The 22,337-nt window shown below is 37.6% G+C and overlaps 1 protein-coding gene and 1 pseudogene across 1 annotated transcript; both read right to left on the reverse strand.

Annotated features, from left to right (window-relative positions):
• Positions 1 to 6: 6 nt before the first annotated feature.
• On the reverse strand, positions 7 to 7,962 carry LOC101682647 (casein kinase II subunit alpha'-like). The gene is given in 6 exon segments (XM_045071880.1): positions 7 to 926; positions 929 to 958; positions 961 to 1,000; positions 1,002 to 1,438; positions 5,863 to 5,965; positions 7,885 to 7,962. Coding segments are annotated over 6 exon segments (1,608 nt in total).
• Positions 7,963 to 12,762: 4,800 nt separating this feature from the next.
• On the reverse strand, positions 12,763 to 21,671 carry LOC101682937 (annotated as a pseudogene).
• Between the last annotated feature and the right edge of the window lie 666 nt (positions 21,672 to 22,337).

The raw sequence follows: 22,337 nt of genomic DNA on the forward strand, positions 1-22,337 counted from the left end.
AAGTCTTCACCGGGCTGCCGTGAGGCCCCTGGAAAGCACAGTGTTGCCTGCAGAAGGCTGGGGCTGCTCCTTCAGCAGGGTATAGAAGTCCGGGTGCTCCATGGCCTCTTTGGCAGTCAGTGTCTGTTGATGGTCGTATCGCAGAAATTTGTCCAGAAGATCTAGAGCCTCGGGGCTGACGAGGTATCTGTTCTCACTATGGATAAAGTTTTCCCAGCATTTCCGTGAATGTTGTCCCAGGATTTCGTTGAAGTGCGGATCTAGGTCTATGTGATATTTCTTCAGATACCCATACAGCTCATCTGTACCCAGAACCTTGGCAATGCGAACAAGCTGGTCATAGTTGTGCTGTCCGTGACAGAAGGGCTCCTTTCGAAAGATCATTGCTAACACATAGCCCAAACTCCACATGTCCAAGCTGTAATCATACATCTGATCGTCCACAAGAAGCTCCGGGCCCTTGAAATATCTCGAGGCTACACGGACATTGTACTCCTGAGCAGGATGGTGGAACTCTGCCAGACCCCAGGCTATCAGTCGCAGCTTTTTCGGCTGGTGATCTCTCACGACCTTGTGAGGTTTCACATTCCTGTGCGTGATTCCCTTGCCGTGGCAGGAATCCAGGGCCTTAAGTAGCTCATACATATAAAACCCGATATCAAAGTCTGTCAGGACCTGGTCAAGTTGCTTAAGATCTGTAGTACTGATACATTCAAATACCAAAGCTGGGGTCTTTGACACAGGGTCCTTCACAGTGTCGATCAGCTTAATGATATTTGTTCCACCACGGAGGTTCTCCAGAATCTTAACCTCTCGTTTTATCTTCTTTTTCTTCATTGGCTTGAGAATATTTACAACCTCTCTCTCATTGTTGGTGGTGCTGATGGCCTCAAATAGTTCACTATACTTTCCTCGACCAAGTTTCCAACCAGTTGGTAATCATCTTGATCACCCCAAGGACGTGAGCCTCATAGTTCCAGTACTTGGGGCTCCTCAGGAACGTTCACCTGCGAGTAGACAGGGCGGGCAGGACCCGGGGAAAGGGAGTGGGGGGGGGGGGCGCTGCAGGGCGCCGAGAGTGGCTGCGCCGCAAGCCCGGAGCTGCGCGGAGCGGGGGCGGGCAGAGGAGGCGGCAGGCCGCGGGCGCGGGAGGAGGAGGAGCGCCGCGGCAGGCAGTCACGCCAGGCTGGGCCCGCGTGGGCGGGCGGACTGGGGGCGCCGGGGGCGCCGGCAGAGCTGGCCGGGCCGGGGAGCGGCGGGCGGGGTGGCTGGGCAGGCGGCGCTGGCGCTCCGTCCGGGCCTCCGCTCAGCTTGCAGCTCGGAAGCTGCGGCTGCGGCGGCGGCACCAGCAGGGGAGGCACCAGCAGCAGCGGTCGCCAGCCGGGACAGGGGCAGCGGTGGCGGCCGCCAAAAATATAATTATTAAATGCTATGTTGCCTACAAAAGAATAATCGATGGAAAATAAAAATACTCTAGAAAAAATTAGTGAGCAAAACCTACCTACGCATCTCAACACATACACCAAAATAAACCCTATTCGTAAAAGTGTTTACTCTTTTTTTTTTTTTTTTAAAGATTTTTGTTTATTCATTTGACAGACAGAGATCACAAGTAGGCGGAGAGGCAGGCAGAGAGAGAGAGTGGAAGCAAGCTTCCTGCTGAGCAGAGAGCCCGATGTGGGGCTGGATGTGGTGTTCTGTGGGGCTTGACCCCAGGACCCTGGGATCATGACCTGAGCCGAAGGCAGAGGCTTTAACCCACTGAGCCACCCAGGCGCCCGTGTTTACTCTTTTTAACAAAAGCATTAAACCATTAAATATTTCAGAGGAAAACATATATGAGTGGTATTACTGATGAGTGACAGATTTTTCAAACAACAGAAGTTATAAAAGAAAGTATCAATACATTTGGCCATATAAAATCTGTGACCAAATAAACGTAATGTAAGTGAAAATATAGGAAAAAAGGATTAGCATGAATGATAAACATTCTTTGTTCATAATAAAGGAACTAAAAATTTTTGTAAATGATCACAGGATATAACCAGTTCATAAATTAACCATGAGTACCAGCCTTCTACTCTTATCTGATCCGGACAGTAGGTTCAACTTCATCATCTTACCTCAAGACATTTGCCCTTTAGTTCTGTCATAATTTAGTCCACTGGAATCTTGATATACTCACTACCTTACAGATCATCATACTTACCTGTTATATGGATTACTTCATGCAAATATTATTAGGTACCTAGGAAACAGTCTGAAAATCCTTGTGAAAAAAATCTTCCCCATTGTTACAATTTATGTAAATCTTTTCAAAAAACAAATTAGCATTATTCATTTAAAGAAATACTTCCCCCAAATTAAGCATAAATTCAAGACACCGCTTTTGTATCACATGTGATTGATAAGACATGTTAACAATATAATCAGTTCTAAGAGACCAAAAGTTCTGGTGGATAAAACTAAATTGGGGACTTGGGATAGGCACATAGTAATATCTCATTTTTGGAAATGGTGTATTTTTATAAAGCCTAACATTCTTTTTCCTTTATTTATTCCTCTAATAATTCTTCACATTTTATATAAGAAGATGTGAAGATCTTTTATAACACCAAGCATCATTAAACTTAAGCATCTTTTAAAGATTTTTTTTTTTTTTTTTTTTATCAGAGGGAGAGAGGGGGAGAGAGCGAGCACAGGCAGACAGAATGGCAGGCAGAGGCAGAGGGAGAAGCAGGCTCCCTGCTGAGCAAGGAGCCCAATGTGGGACTCGATCCCAGGACACTAGGATCATGACCTGAGCCAAAGGCAGCTGCTTAACCAACTGAGCCACCCAGGCGTCCCTAAACTTAAGCATCTTAAAATCTAACAAAAATTTTTTTTAAAAAGTATACAAAAGGCATTAGCTTATGTGGAGAGAGGGTACAGGCAAACACATCTGCCTAATTTCCCAAACAGGAAAAAAAAAATCGGTTATATAATAATCAAAGCATATGATATCAGCTGCGTAAATTCTGAAGTCTGTTGTTTTCTGCTATAGTAGCATGAAACATGATTTTTCATCAAAATTTTTAAAAATTGAACCTTTGTCATAGCAGAAGTAGTACTGGCAATTTGCCATTCTAACTAGTGAGGGCTGTGTTTCCACATCCATGAAGATTTTACACGAGGCTTCACATTACTTGAACCACAAATTTCTTATTATCGCTGTCATTTCACATTTTTACAACTGATTATGGCTTTTTAGCTAATTGTGATTATTTCAAAATAATAAAAAACAAGAGTCTCTCTTTTGTTCTTGAAAATACTTTAGCAACCAAGTTCTCCAAATATCTTTCTATTTTGTCTCATTTCCTTACTTCTGACACCTCTGTCTTTGTCATCACCTAGTTCATAATTTCTAGGAGTTACCTAGACATAACATCTCAGGTTTAAGAATAGCTGGTCTTTAACATACTTTCAGGACTGTGAAGGGTGGCAAAATTTGAGGTGAGAGCCTAAAATCATTTCTGCAGCACAGAAAGGATGAAACATGAAGGATAGGCTCATTAAGTGAAATGTATCCACTTAAACACAGTAAGGTGGCAGCTACAGAGAGGCTCACTATACATCTGTTTCCTTGAGAGTTCATGTGATGTACACTTTTTAAAAAATATTTTATTTACTCATTTGCCAGAGAGAGCATGAGAGCATGAGAGCACAAGCAGGGGAAGCAGCAGGCAGAGTCCAATGTGGGACTCAGTCCCAGGACCCGGGAATTGTGACCTCAGCCAAAGACAAATGCTTAACTGAGCCACCCAGGTGTCCCACACATACTTTTTTTTGGAATTTTGACCACATCTGTTTATACCCAGGACCCATTCAGGAGATGCCCATCTATTTACAAAAACATCCTGATTTATCTGATCACTTGGTAAGTTCACAGTGCAATATAAGAGAAACAAGGGATCTGGAAAATGGGAGATTTTTCACTTCTTTGTAACAACAAATAATCTATTTCATTATTTTTAACTCCCCAAAATGACTACATCTGATTACTAATGGTACAATTCAACTGAAAAATCTGTTAGAGGTGTGCAGTAAACAAAACTCAGCTTTAATACTTTCTTCCTAAGGGAAAATAAGAACAAGGTCACCCAATTTACAAGGTCCTAACTCATAATTAATGGAACCTGTGGCTTTTACGTGTGCAAGCATGGTGAGTAAAGAATTTGGCAAGGATGTGATTAACTACTAGAGAAAGTATTTTTTTTAATATAGGAGAAGATATTTAATTTCACTCCATATTAATTAAAGAAAATCCCAATTACAGCTCTATGGTAGTACATCTTTTAAAATCTGACATAAAAAGATCAATATTCTAAAGACTGGTTTTGCAGTATGGAGGTTCCTCAAGATGTTAAAAATAACGACCCAATGACCCGGCAATTGCACTACTGGGTATTTACCCCTAAGATACAGATGTAGTGAGAAGAAGGGGCACATGCATTCTAATGTTCATAACAGCAATGTCCACAATAGCCGAACTGTGGAAGGAGCCAAGATGCTCTTCAAGAGATGAAAGGATAAAGCAGATGTGGTACAATGGAATATTACTCAGCCATCAGAAAGGATTTGCATCCACATGCATGGAACCGGAGAGGATTATGCTAAGTGAAGCAGAGAAAGACAAAAATCACATGGTTTCACTTATATGTCGAACATAAGGAATAAGATGGAGGGCCAAAGGGAAAGGAATGGAAAACTGAAGGGGGAGAAATCAGGGAGACAAACTGTGAGAGACTGTGGGCTCCAGGAACAAACTCCGGGTTTCAGAGAGGAGCAGGGAGGGGGGATGGGGTAACTGGGTGATGGGTATCAGGGAGCGCACATGTCGCGATGAGCACTGTGTGTTATATGCAACTAATGAATCACTGAACACTACATCAAAAACTAATGATGTACTACACATAGCCAACCGAACCTAATAAAAAATAGACTGGTTTTGTAGGCATAAACATTGTATATTCCCTATGAAGGGCAATTTGGAAATATTTGTCTACATGAAACAGAATAGGCTCAGTGTCTAAAATAATAATTATTAATCCTTTCTGCTACATAATGATCTCAGGAAATGGCAGGTCACTCTAGATGTCACCCAAGGGATGAAGTATAATTTCACATTGTAAAGAGGAAATCTTTAAATTTGAGTTTCATTCACCTGTTCTTCCTCTGCCCCGCTCTCTAAGTCCACCCTCTCTAGTTTTAAAATGATGTCTGGTATCTCCCAGCACTACAAACAAATATATGAAAGATTCATGAAACTCTGTCCCTTTAGGTTGAATTTTAAGAGAATTTCATTAATAATAAATTTATGTTAAGACATTTAATTTAGAATATGAATGGCAGCACCTGGTTGACCAAAAGATAAAACACATCTTATATGAAATCCAAAATACCTTAAAGAATTTCATATGCTAGATATCTTCTTCTTTTTGACAGGTCCTTCTGCATATCAGATATGTTGTAAACCTGGCATACAATCCGACCTTGCATTTTTTAATCTTCTAAAAAAGAAATCAGATGTTCCTCTACAAGAAGGGTATCTCCTGTTTCTGTTCTACTCACTAGGATATTTTCAGGAATGAAAGTCACATAATAGTCTCTACAGCATTATTTAACTTTCTATGGAGAATCTGAACCTTCTATTCCAGTTCACTTCTATTCCTCCTACCTGAGGGTGAGGGAAATGAAAAGAATTAACCTACTGAATGCCTAGCATTGTGTCATTCACAGAAAATGTTATTAGCTGACTACCTATACAGCACCTCAGTTAGCCCTAGAGATACAAATATGTTCAAGATTGCTCCTAGGACTCACCATCAGTTGGCAAGAGGTTGACACAGAATAAATTCGAGGACAGGTTATTGCTGATGTACACGTGTTGTGCTCTGGAGAAACAGAGAACAGGGGGACATACAGCCTTAACAGAAGGGTTGGAGAGAAAGACTAAGAAATCAAAAGCATCTAGATGATAGGAAAATGGAGAGAAGCTGAAAGACCCAAAGAAATAAAATCAGAGTTTACCAATATTAAAAGGCAAAGAAGTATGCCACAAGATAATTCCTGAATTTTTAACATAATCAAAGAAGTGTTATCAACAGAATGAAGGGGGAAATAAGAGCTATGACCAACTAAAAGCAATCATCAGAAAGGATTTCTTTTGCCTTATTAATAATAATAAATAATTAATAATACTATATAATAAATAAATTATAAATTATAAAAATAGATAGGGGTGCCTGGGTGGCTCAGAGGGTTAAGCCTCTGCCTTTGGCTCAGGTCATGATCTCAGGGTCCTGGGATCGAGCCCCGTATCAGGCTCTCTGCTCAGCAGTAAGCCTGCTTCCCCCACGCCCCGCCTGCCTTCTTGTAATCTCTCTCTCTCTCTCTGTCAAATAAATAAAATCTTTAAGAGAATAAATAAAAATAAAAATAGATTATTCTACCAAATTCCTGGATTAGCTCTTTCAGTATTAGCAGTATTAATTCTGGTAGCAACTATGGGAAGATAACAGAACAAAATTTCATAGCGATTTTAAGGGGAAAGAATATGAAGCTGTAATATAGTACAATAAATAAAAAATCTTATTAAAAATACCAAAACAGGGGTGCCTGGGTGGCTCAGTGGGTTAAAGCCTCTGCCTTAGGCTCAGGTCATGATCCCAGGGTCCTGGGATCGAGCTCCGCATCGGGCTCTCTGCTGAACGGGGAGCCTGCTTCCTCCTCTCTCTCTCTCTGCCTACTTGTGATCTGTCTGTCAAATAAATTAATAAAATCTTTTAAAAAAAATACCAAAACAATAAAGCGTTGTTTAAAAAGTTAACAGTGACACCAGTGACACACACACACACATATATATATATATGGGATATATATATATATATCCCATATATAATTGTGACAAAACTATTTCAGGTTTTGAATAATCACATGAATGGAATTATAGCACCAAAAAAAAAAAATGCTCAAACATCTTCTTTTTTTTTTTTTTAAAGTTTATTTATTTTTTTCTCAGTAATCCCCACATCCAATTTGGGGCCCCAACTCACAACCCCAAGATCAGGAACCAGTCAAGCACCCCAAAAATCTTAATATATGTAACCACTATTTTTAAAAAAGATTTTATTTATTTATTTGGCAGACAGAGATCACAAGTAGGCAGAGAGGCAGGCAGAGAGAGGGGGAGGAAGTAGGCTCCCTGCTGAGCAGAAAGCCCCATGCCAGGCTCAATCCCAGGACTATGAGATAATGGCCTGAGCCGGAGGCAGAGGCTTTAACCCACTGAGCCATCCAGGCGCCCCCATAACTGATGTTTTTAACTCACGGGATAAAATCACACAGCAAAATCATCTCCCACTAGTCTCTTAAATATTCAGATATTTTTCTACCAATCCAGATTGAAAAAGCTTACTTTAATATAAAGTCTATAGAGTTGTTTGAACTTGTAAGGCACTAAAACAGAATGTCAGCCCCACAAAATTATAAAAACACCAAATGTCAAGAGTTCATAAGCCAAGCCAGGCTACAGGCTAACTACCTGCAGTAGGGTTAGAAGGCCGGCATGGTCCTTTTCTTCTTTCCTGCCTAATTCCATTCCTCCTCTCAGTTGGCTGTGTATGGCTTGACCTTGCCAGAGTTAAAACTGTCGGGGGTGACTGAGTTCTTACTTGGCTAAGATGCTTTGGAACGGGCTGCATTTGGCAATCATTTTATTGTTTTAGGTTTTTGTTTTAACGTAGGCTACACACCTAATATGGGGCTTAAACTCATAATCCCAAGATGAAGAGTCACATGGTCTACTGACAGAGCCAGCCAGGTGCCCAGCAGTTATTTTCATACCGACTTCCTCACACAGGCACTTCTGTACCCATGGCTGTTCGCCCCGGCAACTCCCTTGCCTGAGTGAACGTAATCCATTCTGTCGGGCTTTTTTTCTTCTTAACTCTTAAGGAATCCAGAGATCCATTTTGGATTGTCTTCTTCTGAGTCCTCCCTGTACCTCTAAGCAACCCTTTTGTACAGTGTCTAAAATGGATTCCCCCACAAGGGCCCAATCCCTACACTTGACAAACATCTGGTCCTTCAAAAGCACTCGAGCACTTTTTGTCAAACCAAATGATGAGTGTGCAGAACAGTCTCAACTAACATTAGACTTTCTCCCTTCATTAACCAAAGCACCTTACCAGTCCTCGCAGGTTCCAGATTTCCTGAATATAAGCCAAACATTTATAATTCCAGAACTGCAAGAGATTCATATCAAGCTCTCCAAACTAGGTTTTATGAGACATAGTGCCTTCTCGCCTTCCCACTTTGGCAGCTTTGTAATTAGCTTTCTTTCCCATTAAATGCATTCTCAAATTCATAATAGATTACCAACCCATTATATTACCATTTATATATAACATACCATTTATATATAACTAAAGTCCATGGTCTATATGGGGTGGGGATCCACATTCTTGCCTAAAAGAATGGGGATTCACCTGTGACAGAATGGGGGCAGGAGAAAATTTGCACAGAAATAAAGTCCTTAGTTCAAGTATACCAACTCCCCATTCTTATGTCTATGACTAGGTGTTATTTTTTTCAATCCAAAGATCAAGTCTACATTCCAACATATTTTATTAAAATACTACATACTTACATTAAATAATGTACTCATAACCAGCTGGACTGAAGTAACTCAGTATTTACTTTAAAATGAATATGAATAAACACAAAGAATATCTAAAAATAAAACATGTATCCATTACCAAAAGTAATCAACTTAATAGATAAAGGTTACATGTCAAACTGGCATTCTGGGAGCCTTGAATGGATACTTCTGGAAAGTTTACCAGTCCTCTCTAGGTCTATTCTCATTAAACTGCTTTGGTTGGAGTATGATTCAAAGTAAGAGAGGGAAATTCACTTTCAGTACGATGAGGTGAGGAAACTGACAAATCATCCCCACTTTTAAAAAAAGCAGCTATAAATCTGGATAATATTACTTTAAAGACTCTGAAGACCTACAAAAAATTAAGAAGTGTTTACTCATGAAAATCACTGAAGTTTGGTTAGAGCTTGTGTTGAGTCTGTGCTGTGCTCTCATTTCCCATGCCAGAACTTCTCACTTAGAGAAGGGACTTGCTTAACCTGAGGCAGAGTAAGTCAAAGAGGTGGCCTCCACGCTAAGCACACAGAGTTCTCTAGCCTGGGGTTGCAATGCTGTTTGAGGGAAACAAGATGAGAGTAGCAAGGTATTTAACTGTAGACTCTGAGAGGTCAGAGAGCCATCTGGATGTGATAAGCACTCCACATGAACTCTAGATTTACCAGAGGCATGCAGAGTAGAAACTGAAGCTGGCTCAAGCCACCCACATACCCATGGTTGCCAAAGCATGCGCACACACGCAAAGAAGCAAAAAGCTTGTTAGAAAGCAAAAACCAGGCAGCCTTCAAAATGACCCAAATGTTGAATGGACTTAGAAGCCCACACAGATCCATCAGCAGAGGAGAAAGCATGAATAATGGGGTCTGCACGCAACATCTGCCCAATCTTTGGCTAAATGTTAAAGGATGCAGGCACAACGGCAACAGGTAGGAAGCAAGATTTAAAAATTTAAGAAATGAATAGAGACATCAATGGATGCACACTGCAGTAGAGACAGACTTCATAAATTTACAGGAGGCAAGTTACTAAACAAAACAAGACAAGACAACCTCCTAGGGAGGAAATCAGAACCCCTAATTGCTACATTACCTGAAATTCAATAAGATTTTAAAACAAAGAGACCAGAAAAGTGACCCTTACTACAAAAAGCATTAAGGAGAAACTGAGTATTTCCAGATGGTAGATTCAGCAAAGATTTAAAAACAGCTATACAGACATGGTCAAAGACTAATGGAAATAGTGTTGAAAACCATGATGAAAATGACACAACACACGAAGAGTCTCAATAAAAAGATACAAAGTAAATTAAAGAATTGAATGAAACTTACAGCTAAAAAATACAGTACCTGAAATGGAAAATTCAACTGATTTGAGATGACAGAAGAATCAGTGAATTTGAAGAATCAACAGAAATTATTCAATCTCAAGCAGAGAGGGAGAAAAAAAAAAACAACAATGAAGAAAATGAACAAAGCCTGAGACCAGATCAACAATAAGTGTACCAACACATATATAAGGAGACCCCCAGAAGGAAGACAGAAAAGGATTAATAAATATATTTGAAGAAGTAATTGCCAAAAATTGCCTAAATTTGATGAAAACCTAATCTGCAGATCCATGAAGCCCAATAAATCCTAACTAGGAAATAAACAAGGACATCCACACTTAAACACATCATCATGGGGTCAAACTGCTAAGACAAGAATAAGCAAACAACAAGAAAATCTTGAAATCTGCAAGAGAAAAAAAAACAACCTATCACAAAAGGAGACCAAAATTATGATTAACAGCTGACTTCTTACCAAAAAATAATGGGAGCTAGGAGTCTATGGGATAACATAATCAAAATGAAAAAAAAAAATAATGGAAGCTAGGAGTCTATGGGATAACATAATCTAAATGATTAAAGAAAAAAAAAAAAGGCAACCATGTATTCTATATCCAGCAAAACGATTCTTAAAAAAACAAAGGCAAAAATAAATGACATTCCCAGAGAAAGACTGTGGAAATAAGATTATATAAAGCGCTAGTTATGTCACTATATTGCTGAGTTGATGTAACATGCACAGATATAACATATGACACTAGGAGCACAGAAAAGAAAATGAGATATATTGAAACAAAGTTCCTACATTTGACCAGAATTAGAGTAGACTGATAAGATGCATACAGTCATACCTAGATCAATCATTTAGATGTAACTCAAAAAAGGAGGAACAGAAGAATCTCTTGAGATATGAGAAAAACAGGAAACAAAAAGCAAAATGGGAGGTGTAGAAACAAGTATATCAAAACTAAATCTGAATTAACTAAACACTCCACTCAACAGAGATTGTCGATGGGATTAAAAAAAAGCAAGATTGATAAAGAACCTGTGTTCAGAATATATGATCTCTTACACCACATAATAAGACAACCCAAAAGTGACGGTGAGGGTGCTCTTAATGGACATTTCTCCAAAGAAAATATATACACGGCCAATAAAATAGGAGAGGATATCACTAGTAGAGATAAATGTATGTTAATCCATTTACAGCAGAATGACTTTATCAAAAAGACCCTAAGAATATGCTGTAGAAGATATGGAGAATGATGCATTTCATCAGGTCCATAAAAAGGTATACAGAAACTTACTACATGACCCAGCATTTTCAACCCCAGAAGTCTATCTAGGAAAAATAAAAACATGCAAAGACATGTATACACACAGGGAGAAGGAAGGAAGGAGAGAGGGACAGGGAAGGATGAAAGAGGAGAGAAAGGGGAAAGGGAAGTGGCCAATTAAAAAATGGGACAATGAATCTGGACCAAGGGTATACGAGAGTTCCTTGTATTATTCAAGTAACATTTCTGTAAGTTTGAAATTAGATCAAAATTTAAAGCTACAAAAAAAAAAAAGAGGCAAGATACTGTATAGCAAACTCCCTCTATCAACTTCTTCAATGAAGACCATATACAGCTTAAAAGTTATTAGAAAACTGTAGGTAATTTTAATAAAATCACTTCAAGAATATAATCTGGTTGTAAAGCCAATACAATGAGCTCTAAAATAATTCTCTATTCAGTTAAATAAAGTCATCTGTAAATCCTGTAACAACATGTTCATATTAAAAAAATCTGAATGAAAAGCAAACATGACTTTCCATAACCAGGAGGATAATTCAAAGTTCACTTTGAAAGGACTGAGATTTGGGGTTAATCTTTCTTTTAATACCAAGCATAATTATATAGTTATTCAGATTTTGAAGTGAAGAGAAAAACAGGAAACAAAAAGCAAAATGGGAGGTATGGAAACAAGTATATCAAAACTAAATCTGAATTAACTAAATATTTAATTTAACTTATTATTTTTTAATAATTTATTTAACAAAATATTTGCTGCTCTGAAGTAAATTTCATTTTTTATTTAACAAAATATTTGCTGCTCTGAAGTAAATTTCATTAGTAAATGATGATGTTTAAAAAGAAAAAAGACCATGAAAATGCAAGCTGCATTTCTAAAAGGTTGTAGTCACTTAAATTCTGATTAAATCTGTACATTTACAATTCTCTCTTAGATAGACAAAAACAGAACTATTTTATATATGAACAATCTGAAACATAATAAAGTGCATCTTAATGAAGTTTCCAATAACCTATATAGAAATATGTTTCACTTGATCCAAATGGCAGCATTTCTTCATCAAAGATAAATGGTACTATCTAAAAACAAAGACAATCCTTCAATAATTTTACACTGCCAAGTTTTTATTCACATCTAGTAGAGGAATCAACCCTAAAATCATTACTTATTTTCAACTGAATAACTGATTAACATTTATCAAATAAGCTGTTTCCAATCCCAATAGTTCTTTATTTTCTTTAACATATTTGCTATGGGCTGATAATTTGCCATAGGTGTCATCATGAGAATAACCAGAATTAGATTAAATGTGACAAAAGAGAGACAAAGTGTTTCACACTCTTGAGTGATACCAAGGCAAGAATGGGAGAAAAGCGTTGCAAAAGGAAACCACCGAAATGCTACTTACATATTCCTGCAGCAAAACCAGCAATGCATCCATTTTAAGAGTTATCATCTCACTTCCAATTTCTTTCCCTCAAGAACAATTTGAATCTCTTTGGCATCCAAAGTCTCATAGGTTAGTAAAGCTTCTGCTAGATTCTTACGCTCTTTTGCATGGGTCTTCAAGATATGTTTTGCTCATTCATATGAGTCCTGAAATGAAAAAAAGGAGGTATCAAAGAGGCAGAAAACTTAGTAGAAGCAAAAATCATAAATAAGAAATAAAAAGTATATGCCTTAAAAAATGTGAACTATATTCATTTCTATTTATAAAAGATAAAAGCATGAAGCTCTTTTTAAAAGTTAACATAGAATGTATTACTTGCCCCAGGCGTCCAGGTCCGTGAATCATCAGGCTTACACATTTCAAAGCACTCACCATAGCACATACCCTACCCAATGTCCATAACCCAGCCACCACATCCCTCCCCCCTCCTCCCCCGGCAATCCTCAGTTTGTTTTGTGAGATTAAGAGTATCTTAAGGCATGGAGCTTTTAAACACCCAGCATGGAGCCTACTTGATTGATTGATCAATAGATAAAGCAAGCTTGGTTCTCAAGGATTAGTTTCATACTTGCAAACATTCTATATTTAACCTCAAAATGTATCACATGGATAAGTGAGTACTACTTAGGCAGCTATACTTAAAAATATATAAGCATATAGTATACTTATCTGCTTTTTAAATAAGGTCTGCGAACAAAGAAATCTATTTCTTTATTCAATATACACGTTAAAAAGGAAAGGCAGGTTTGCTCCTTTTGCCTTGTGAGATTTCACCAATTTATTCACTTTAAAGGGTGAGGAAAGATCTACTTTTCTACTCTTATTTGGTAACAATTTACCTGTCAGTCAGTGACTATACCATTGTAAAATGAGTTTACCAACACCAAGAAGCATACATCATATAAAAATAACACAATTATTAAAAATAAACATCATTAGACATTCTGAACAAAACTGTTATGGTCAAGTGAAATATAAAATTAAAGATAACATATAAAGTATTATAAATATGTCATGGAATATTGAAACTAATAACCTAGGATGAATTAGTATTGACTTTAAAAACTCCATTGGGGGCGCCTGGGTGGCTCAGTGGGTTAAGCCGCTGCCTTCGGCTCAGGTCATGATCTCAGGGTCCTGGGATCGAGTCCCGCATTGGGCTCTCTGCTCAGCAGGGGGCCTGCTTCCTCCTCTCTCTCTCTGCCTGCCTCTCTGCCTACTTGTGATCTCTCTCTGTCAAATAAATAAATAAAATCTTTAAAAAAATAATGCTTTAAAAAAAAAAACAACAAACTCCATTGGAATGAAACCCTTACACTGTAACATGTAAGACTATGATAGGTTTTTATATCTTTAAGTTTCATATGCATTTGAACTTAAAATGTACACTAGCTAATCATCATTTTCCTTATTAACAATGTAAGTGTGCCATCTAGTGGAAAGAATACTTACCGCCCTCGTATGCTTAACATTTCAGAAAAGTATTAAGAGCAAAGAAAGAGTATTTCCAATGTTCTAATACTAGGAGAGATAATTTACTCGAAATAACATAAATCATAAAAAAAAAAGAGAGAGAGAGAGAATGAAGATTCAGGCAAGGGAGAGAGAATTCCTCTTCTGAAACACCTTCTAAACCTTTCTATCATATAAACTTTTCATAAACTTAATGACTTTAAAGCTTTGACGTCCTTGAGTTAATCAAACCTGGCCCTCCTGGGGAGACTCTGAATCCCTCAAGTGATTCCCTTCTATCCCAGATATTTCAGGGTAAAGAGGTGAGCTCTTTGAAGTTTACACCATCTGACTTCAACATCCTTCATTCGGCCATCTACAACCCTAATTCCAGTTCTCACTCACTAGACTTTCTGCCATTTAGCTTAGTCTTTTCCATTCCAAGACCTGCCTTCATGTACATCCAAATGGAATGCACATATCCAACATCTGCACTAAGCACCAGACCCACGTATCCTTCCCCACTTGAAATCTTCACTAAGACACCTTAAATTCAGGGGCACCTAGGTGGCTCAGTTGGTTAAGTGTCTGCCTTCAGCTCAGGTCATGATCCCAGAGTCCAGAGATCGAGCCCCACATGAGGCTCCCTGCTCAACCGGGAGTCTGCATCTCCCTCTGCTCCTCACTTACCCCACTTTATGCTCATGCTCTCTCACTCTCTCTCAAATAAACAAATAAAACCTTAAAAAAAGAAAATACTTCAAATTCAATATGTATAAAACTCAGCTCATAATCTACACACTTCCCCACCTTAGGCCATCATCACTGTTTTCTCAGTCAATGGCACACACAACTAGATGGCTGCACCAGGCAGAAATCGAGAACACAGCTTTGTTACTTAATTTAGCTGCTCTCTCACCCAAACATCAGAAAGGTATTTGATTCCACTAGATCAGTATCTCTTGAATGCATTCATTTTTCTCAATTTCCCCTCTCACTGCCCTAATCCAAGCATCTGCTGTACCTTAAGGAGATTCCAAGTACCTACTGACTCATCTCACTGAATCGATGCTCACATATTCTGTTCTGGACCCTGCAATCCAAAAGACTTTTGTTTTCAAAGCCCTTTAAGCTTCATTCTCAGCATATGTACACAGCGAGGCACAAAGCAACTAATATTTGTTGAATAAAATATATTTCAGAGTGAAAATAATAAAGACTCAAATAATCAAATATCCCCCCTAGTCTAACAACACTATTGTTTTACAGCTGAAGTAGAATATTTATAATTACTGATTTTAACTGTTCCTAGCCTATCGCCAGAATAAAATAAGATTCAGTCTATGACCAGAGGCTCCCAACTACATACTGAAATCATGGCTTCAATGGTGCACTCATTCTCTTGATTATATATAGTGACAGTTCTAAGCAGGGGATAACCATTATCTTCTGGTAGCACCTAACTATTTAGGCACATTAATGAGTAGACAGATGAATAAGCACAGAAAAACAGAATTATTACCCTTAGAAGGATTCTAATTTCTTGTTCAATAGCAGATTGAGTTACTGGACTCAGTTTCCCAGTATCACTGTAGGTCATAACTCCAAGCTAAAACAAATGAAAAGAAAGAAATTGAACAGAAACACCCCAAACCACTAATAAATGTTAACAGAGGAAGTACTATCCTATACTTAAGGAAACCTCATCAAGGGCAAGGAAGAAATTCAGTATAGAAATTTCATCATTCTTCTGAAAGTGTAAGACTAAAAAGTATGAACAAGAGAGAAACTTTAAAATCCTAAGTATGGTTCTGAGTACCTTCTTAGAAAACCGTTGCCACTATTCCAAATCCAGAAATTCACAATGTAGTGTATTAGAAGTGCTGTGTGAAGTCACAGTGATAACGTAGGAGAGTGAAATACGTGGGAAGGGTAAAATAAGCAAGCTCGGCAAACAGAAGTTTTAGGTCATATGAACAGAAACAGAATATCTTATCATTTGCTTAACTCATGAGACACTATTATTGTCCAAGCAGCCAGAATGGAAAGTGAATACTATATTTTAGTATTCAAAAAAAAAAAAAGTTTAGTTTAGAATGAGCTGTGACAAATCTACTCAGAACGAGACAGGGGAAAAGTAAATGTTACCAATTTATAACGAGAACTCTCTCTCATACGGTGCCTGGGGTAGCTCAGTGAGTTAAGAGGCTGACTTCAGCTCCGGTCATGGTCCCAAGAGTCCTAAAATCAAGTTCTGCGTTGGGCTCCCTGCTCAGCTGGGAGTCTGCTTCTCCCTCTGACCATTCCCCCTCTCATGCTCACTCTCTCAAATAAAAAAATAAAGTCTTAAAAAAAAGAACCCTGTCTCATAAGGAGACACTTGGCAGTCATCATTTGATACATGAGGGAGGGGTAAAATTAGGTATTACCTTTTCACTCATTCCAAATTTGGTAACCATCCACTTTGCAATTTTAGTTGCATTATTAAAATCACTGGAAGCATCTAAAATTTAAAAATATACATAGACTTTATTTTAAAATATTTTTAAATCAGCAAGCACAATCTGAACTAAAGCCATTCTTTACAGCCAACTTGTGATATGGTCAGTTCCAAATAAAAGCTCCTCAAGCCACTCTTCCTCCCATACTAACATCCATCTGCCCAAGCAGCTGAGCTCTAGTTTTATTCCGTCTGTCATTCTCAGGCAAGAGGGACACCTAGACAATTGAAAACAAAGAAAAACTCCAGACACAGTTGGAAATATTCACATTAATGATCAGAATTGTCATCTGGCTCTTGCTATAGTACTTAATATCATGATGCTGACAGCTCAGAGACATTTAGTAGAGATGGTCGTAGGCAACTAACGACAAAAGTGGCATTATACAAAGGAAAAAAAAATTCTTTATAAAGCAAAAGTTTATTTTACATGCCATAGCTATATAATCCTGCAATAGGATAATTCTGCAATAGGATGGACCTGTACCCAGGTGCCAAAAAAGGCTTAAAATGTCTATCCTTAGAAAGAAAATGAAACTTGTACTCAGAAAAATCTTAGAAAGACTGTGGAACCACTAATCTAGTTTCTTTGCAGAGGGAAAAAAAGCAATGACATATTTAAGAATGACACTTTGGTGTCATTCCAGACTTAAATTTCATCATGTAAATATATAATATTTGAACTATTAGTATTCTATATTAGCAGATAAGTTTCACGAGTATCTCTGATCTCACAATGGTTCAGAAGATTAAAGAAGAAACTTACTGGCAAACTTAGAACATAGTTGAATTTTCTTTTTAATTATTTTCCTCAACAGTTTCCTACAAAAGCTTTTGGAGAGTGTTATTTGAAGGAAAAGAAAAAAACGAGATACTTATATGTCCAGGTGTTGGCCCTCTTGGCATGATTGTAGCTTTGTTGATAGGCACTGCATCCTTAGTGTAATATGCAATAATAGCATGACCGGATTCGTGATAAACTGTGATGGTTTTGTTTTTATTGTCAATTTCCACGCTTCTACATTCAGGCCCTAAGGATAAAAATTTAATTGCATAAAATTATTCTGTTAAGAAGGTATATTTAGATGAATGAAACCCATTTGCCTTTAAGTTATTCTTAGAGTGACATGACTTAAGAGTGTTAATAAGTTATTTTAAGCCAAAGTAAGTTGCCAACTGACAACCAAAATTGTAAGAGCTGTCCTCTTACTCCTTACTGTCAACCAGGAAAGTTTAGTTCTATTTGCAGAAAATAAATTTAAACAAGAAGTGTCACAACGAAATTGCTCTGAAGCTGATTCAAGATTTAAAATCAAATACTGAAAATTAGCAAAATTTTTCTTTTATCAGTACAATTATTCTTTTATCAGCTATACCAGACAAGAGTAAACACATGGGCACCTCCTGCCCCCAAACTGTATAATCATATAAACTATATTTGTTCTGTAAGAGGCCCAGTTGCTTGGCTACTTTTGAGTAAATATTTTCTTGCTCCTATACCTTTCTTTCTTATAACATTTTTCTCAAAAAGAATTTATTCTCTAACATAATGAACAGTGTAAGACAGGGAAAATAAAAAAGAGAGAAAGCCTACCCATTAGAATTTTATCTTTGGAAAACTCTAGTTCCTTCATGGTAACCATTTCTTTTCCATCAAGAGCTGCCTTTAATGCAGCCTGGTTCACAAGATTCTCCAACTCTGCTCCAGAAAAACCAACAGTACCTCGAGCTATAATTTCTGGATCCACAGCTACGTAGGTAAACACAATATTAAAATTCCAAAACAACTCTTCACAAATGACTCATATTCCAAAAGAAAAAAGAAAAGAGCTATCTTTTTTAAAAAATATTTTTTATTTTTTTTAAAGATTTTATTTATTTATTTGACAGAGCGAGATCACAAGCAGGCAGAGAGGCAGGCAGAGAGAGAGGAGGAAGGAGGAAACAGGCTCCCTGCTGAGCAGAGAGCCTGACACAGGGCTCCATCCCAGGACCCTGAGATCACAACCTGAGCTGAAGACAGCAGCTCAACCCACTGAGCCACCCAGGTGCCCCTGAAAACAGGTATCTTGAACTAACACTTAAAATATTTATATCACTGTAACTACAAAATAAACTTACCTTTTCTAAAGGAAAACCAAAATTGCCATTGAATAGATCATTAAAGCCCCATTGGGACACATCACAAAAGTTCTTAAATTTAAATAACTTTGTGAAAAATAAACAAATGCAGAGTTGCCAGACATGATTTATAAACTTTCAAATTATGACCTAAAATTTTACTAGCCTCCATGGAGGAGAAGGAGAGATGGAGAGGAGAAGGGAGTTGAGGGAAATTGGAAGGGGAGGTGAACCATGAGAGACTATGGACTCTGAAAAACAACCTGAGGGTTTTGAAGGGGTGGGGGGTGGGAAGTCGGGCCAGCCTGGTGGTGGGTATTTTGGAGGGCACATATTGCATGGAGCACTGGGTGTGGTGCATAAACAATGAACTCCAGTACACTGAAAAGTAATCAAAAAATTTTAAAAAAATAAAAAATAAAAATTCTAGTATTATTTGATAGACAATTTCATGTTTGGAAGAGTAAATATGACTACATGTTGCAAGTTAATGCCTCTCATATCCATTAACATTAAATATTTGTGAAGGATTATCATCTTGGATGGAGTTTTATTTCTTATTTTAATTCCAGGACAGCTAACATACAGTGCTATGTTAGTTTCAGGTGTACAATACAGTGATTCAACAATTTCACATGTCACCCACTGCTCATCACAAGTGTGCTCCTTAATCCCCATCACCTATTCCACCCTAGACTGGAATTCTGCATATAAATATTCAGATAACTCCTTGTAAAACATGGCTCAAGTAACAGTTTCAATAACCAGAAGGCAGAACAAAGGTTGATAGAGATAGATAGTACGCAATCCTCATAAGCAAAAACATGCAAACTAGTCACTCAAGGAACAATAACTCTGCAGCAGTCTATGATGAGAGCTACACTGTGATAGCTTCCTATCACAACTGCTGTAAGTATAAAATGTTAAACCACAGACTTAGACAAGATTTAAAAAAATGATTAGAACAAATTAAAATATGAATAACTTCTATGATAAAATAAAAAAATTAAAACTGTAATAAATTTTATTTTAAAAATGCTCTCTACCACCCCCAAACTTTTGTGATATAAAGTTGTCAGAAGATTCTTTTAACAACTTTACTGAAATTTAATTCATACATCACAGAATTTAAAGTAGATAATCCAGTAGTTTTTAATATAGTCAGAGTTGTGCAATTACCAACAATCTAACTTAAGAATATTTTTATTCCCCCACTCCAAAAGAAACCCCATAGCTACCAATAGCTACCATTCTTCCCTCCTTCTGGCAGCCACTTATCTACTTTCTGTTGCCACCGATTTGCTTATTCTGGACATTTCACATAAACAGAATCATATGTGATGTTTGGTGATGGGCTTCCTTCTCTTTTAAAGTTCAACCATGTTTCAGTATGTATCAGTACTTGTAAAAACAGTCTTTTAATATGTACTTAATCTAATGCCTCTGGGAAGTTTGTGGCTCCTATTATAACTCCTTCATTGGGTTTAAAACTAGTAAAAAAAGAAGGAAAGTAACATTTCACTGAAAATTAAAACAATACACATATAGAAATGCTCTACACAAAACTATCATTAAATTTCGTAACAGTAAAGAAAAGGGACTGATTTTTTTTATACCCAATGTGATAAGACATCTCTATTATTTTTTAAAAAGAACAAATGTTACTAGGCCAGTACACTTCAATAAAACTGTTAACAATAAATCACAAAGTCATCTATGATTACATGCCTTCACAGTATTTGTTCTACTTAGGAAGACATGACCTGACGGAAAAGGCTAGGGAACCTAATTTGTGAAAAAATACTCTCAAGCTTTCCAGTTCAAATTATTTGCTCCTAGACTTCCTGTTTGGTTTTAAGAAGGCTTTCCTTCTTCCAAAGCAACCCCACTTCTTTTTTTTTTTTTAATTAAGTTGATTTATTTGCAGCATAACAGTATTCATTATTTTTCACCACACCCACTGCTCCATGCAATCCGTGCCCTCTATAATACCCACCACCTGGTACCCCAACCTCCCACTCCCCCCCCACTTCAAACCCCTCAGATTGTTTTTCAGAGTCCATAGTCTCTCATGATTCACCTCCTCTTCCAATTTACCCCAACTCCCTTCTCCTCTCTAACACCCCTTCTCCTCCATGATATTTGTTATGCTCCACAAATAAGTGAAACCATATGATAATTGACTGTCTCTGCTTGACTTATTTCACTCAGCATAATCTCTTCCAGTCGCGTCCATGTTGCTACAAAAGTTGGGTATTCATCCTTTGTGATGGAGGCATAATACTCCATAGTGTATATGGACCACATCTTCCTTATCCATTCGTCCGTTGAAGGGCATCTTGGTTCTTTCCATAGTTTGGCGACCGTGGCCATTGCAAAGAAACCCCACTTCTTGCTCTTTATATTATAAAAACTGATGCAAACTTTTAATCTACCACAACACTAAAAGCGAGGAATCAGCAAACACTCTTTACGTATCCAAACAGACTGGTATTCTAAATGGGAATCATTTTCCTGTCATGATACAATCAATGAAAAAAGGTATAGAGATCACCAATTAAGAAGAGTTGATACCTCAGTCAGCCCATTAGTAATTGAAAGAACACAATACAGAGAATGCAGCTTGTCTTGACTTCATGCACAGGGACTACTCAGTTGCCTAGATTTTATTTTTAAGTAATTTCTATACTCCACATGGGGCTCAAATGCACAACTCAGAGAGGAAGAGCTGCTTACTCCACTGACTTAGCCAGATGCCCCGCTATTTCTTGAATGTTCCCAAATATATTATGATATCCCAAAGACAGACGAAGATTCAATTACCCATCCGTTTCAGCAAGAAGCTGATTTACATATTTGAATATGAATGCATTGTAGACTCAATTCACTTCCCACCAACAGAATCTAATTCATCAATAAATATAACACGGGGAGCATTTGCTTTTGCTTCCCCTAGGAAGAGAGAAGAGATACAAATAAGTTTAATGAAATCAATGTTTTTTTTAACAAAATCATGTAAGTATTAAAAACCTGTAAGACTGTCAAAGGCAACAAAAGACATTCATTAAGGAGAAAGTGCATAAAATGAGATCTCTTTCTTTCTTTTAAAACTGATTTAAGAACAGCAGCCTCAGGAAAAAAACTGTATCATACAAAATGATATATAATAAAAATAACCAAGTACTCATTCTTCTGACTGTACAAGGCACAGTCAGATTTGAGGCTAACTATTCCTTAATTAAAACTACTGAATTAATGAATAAGATAAAAAGGACAACAACAACAGAAAACCCAGCTTTTCAACAGACCCAAACCTTACCTAACACTTCTAGCTCCTCTGTTTGGGAAAGTACAGTTCTGTTTTAGGTTAGACATTAAGTTACCTAGAAACAAAACCCCACAATGGTGAGGTCAGCTATCAATCATAATCGAATAACAAATCAAGGGTAAGAATCCCTCTTCCCCTAAAATTAACAAAATTTTGTATTGTATG

Source organism: Mustela putorius, unplaced genomic scaffold (genome assembly GCF_011764305.1).
Source record: "Mustela putorius furo isolate JIRA1106 unplaced genomic scaffold, ASM1176430v1.1 tig00003988_pilon_pilon_pilon, whole genome shotgun sequence".
In the NCBI taxonomy this organism is placed as follows: Eukaryota; Metazoa; Chordata; class Mammalia; order Carnivora; family Mustelidae; genus Mustela; species Mustela putorius.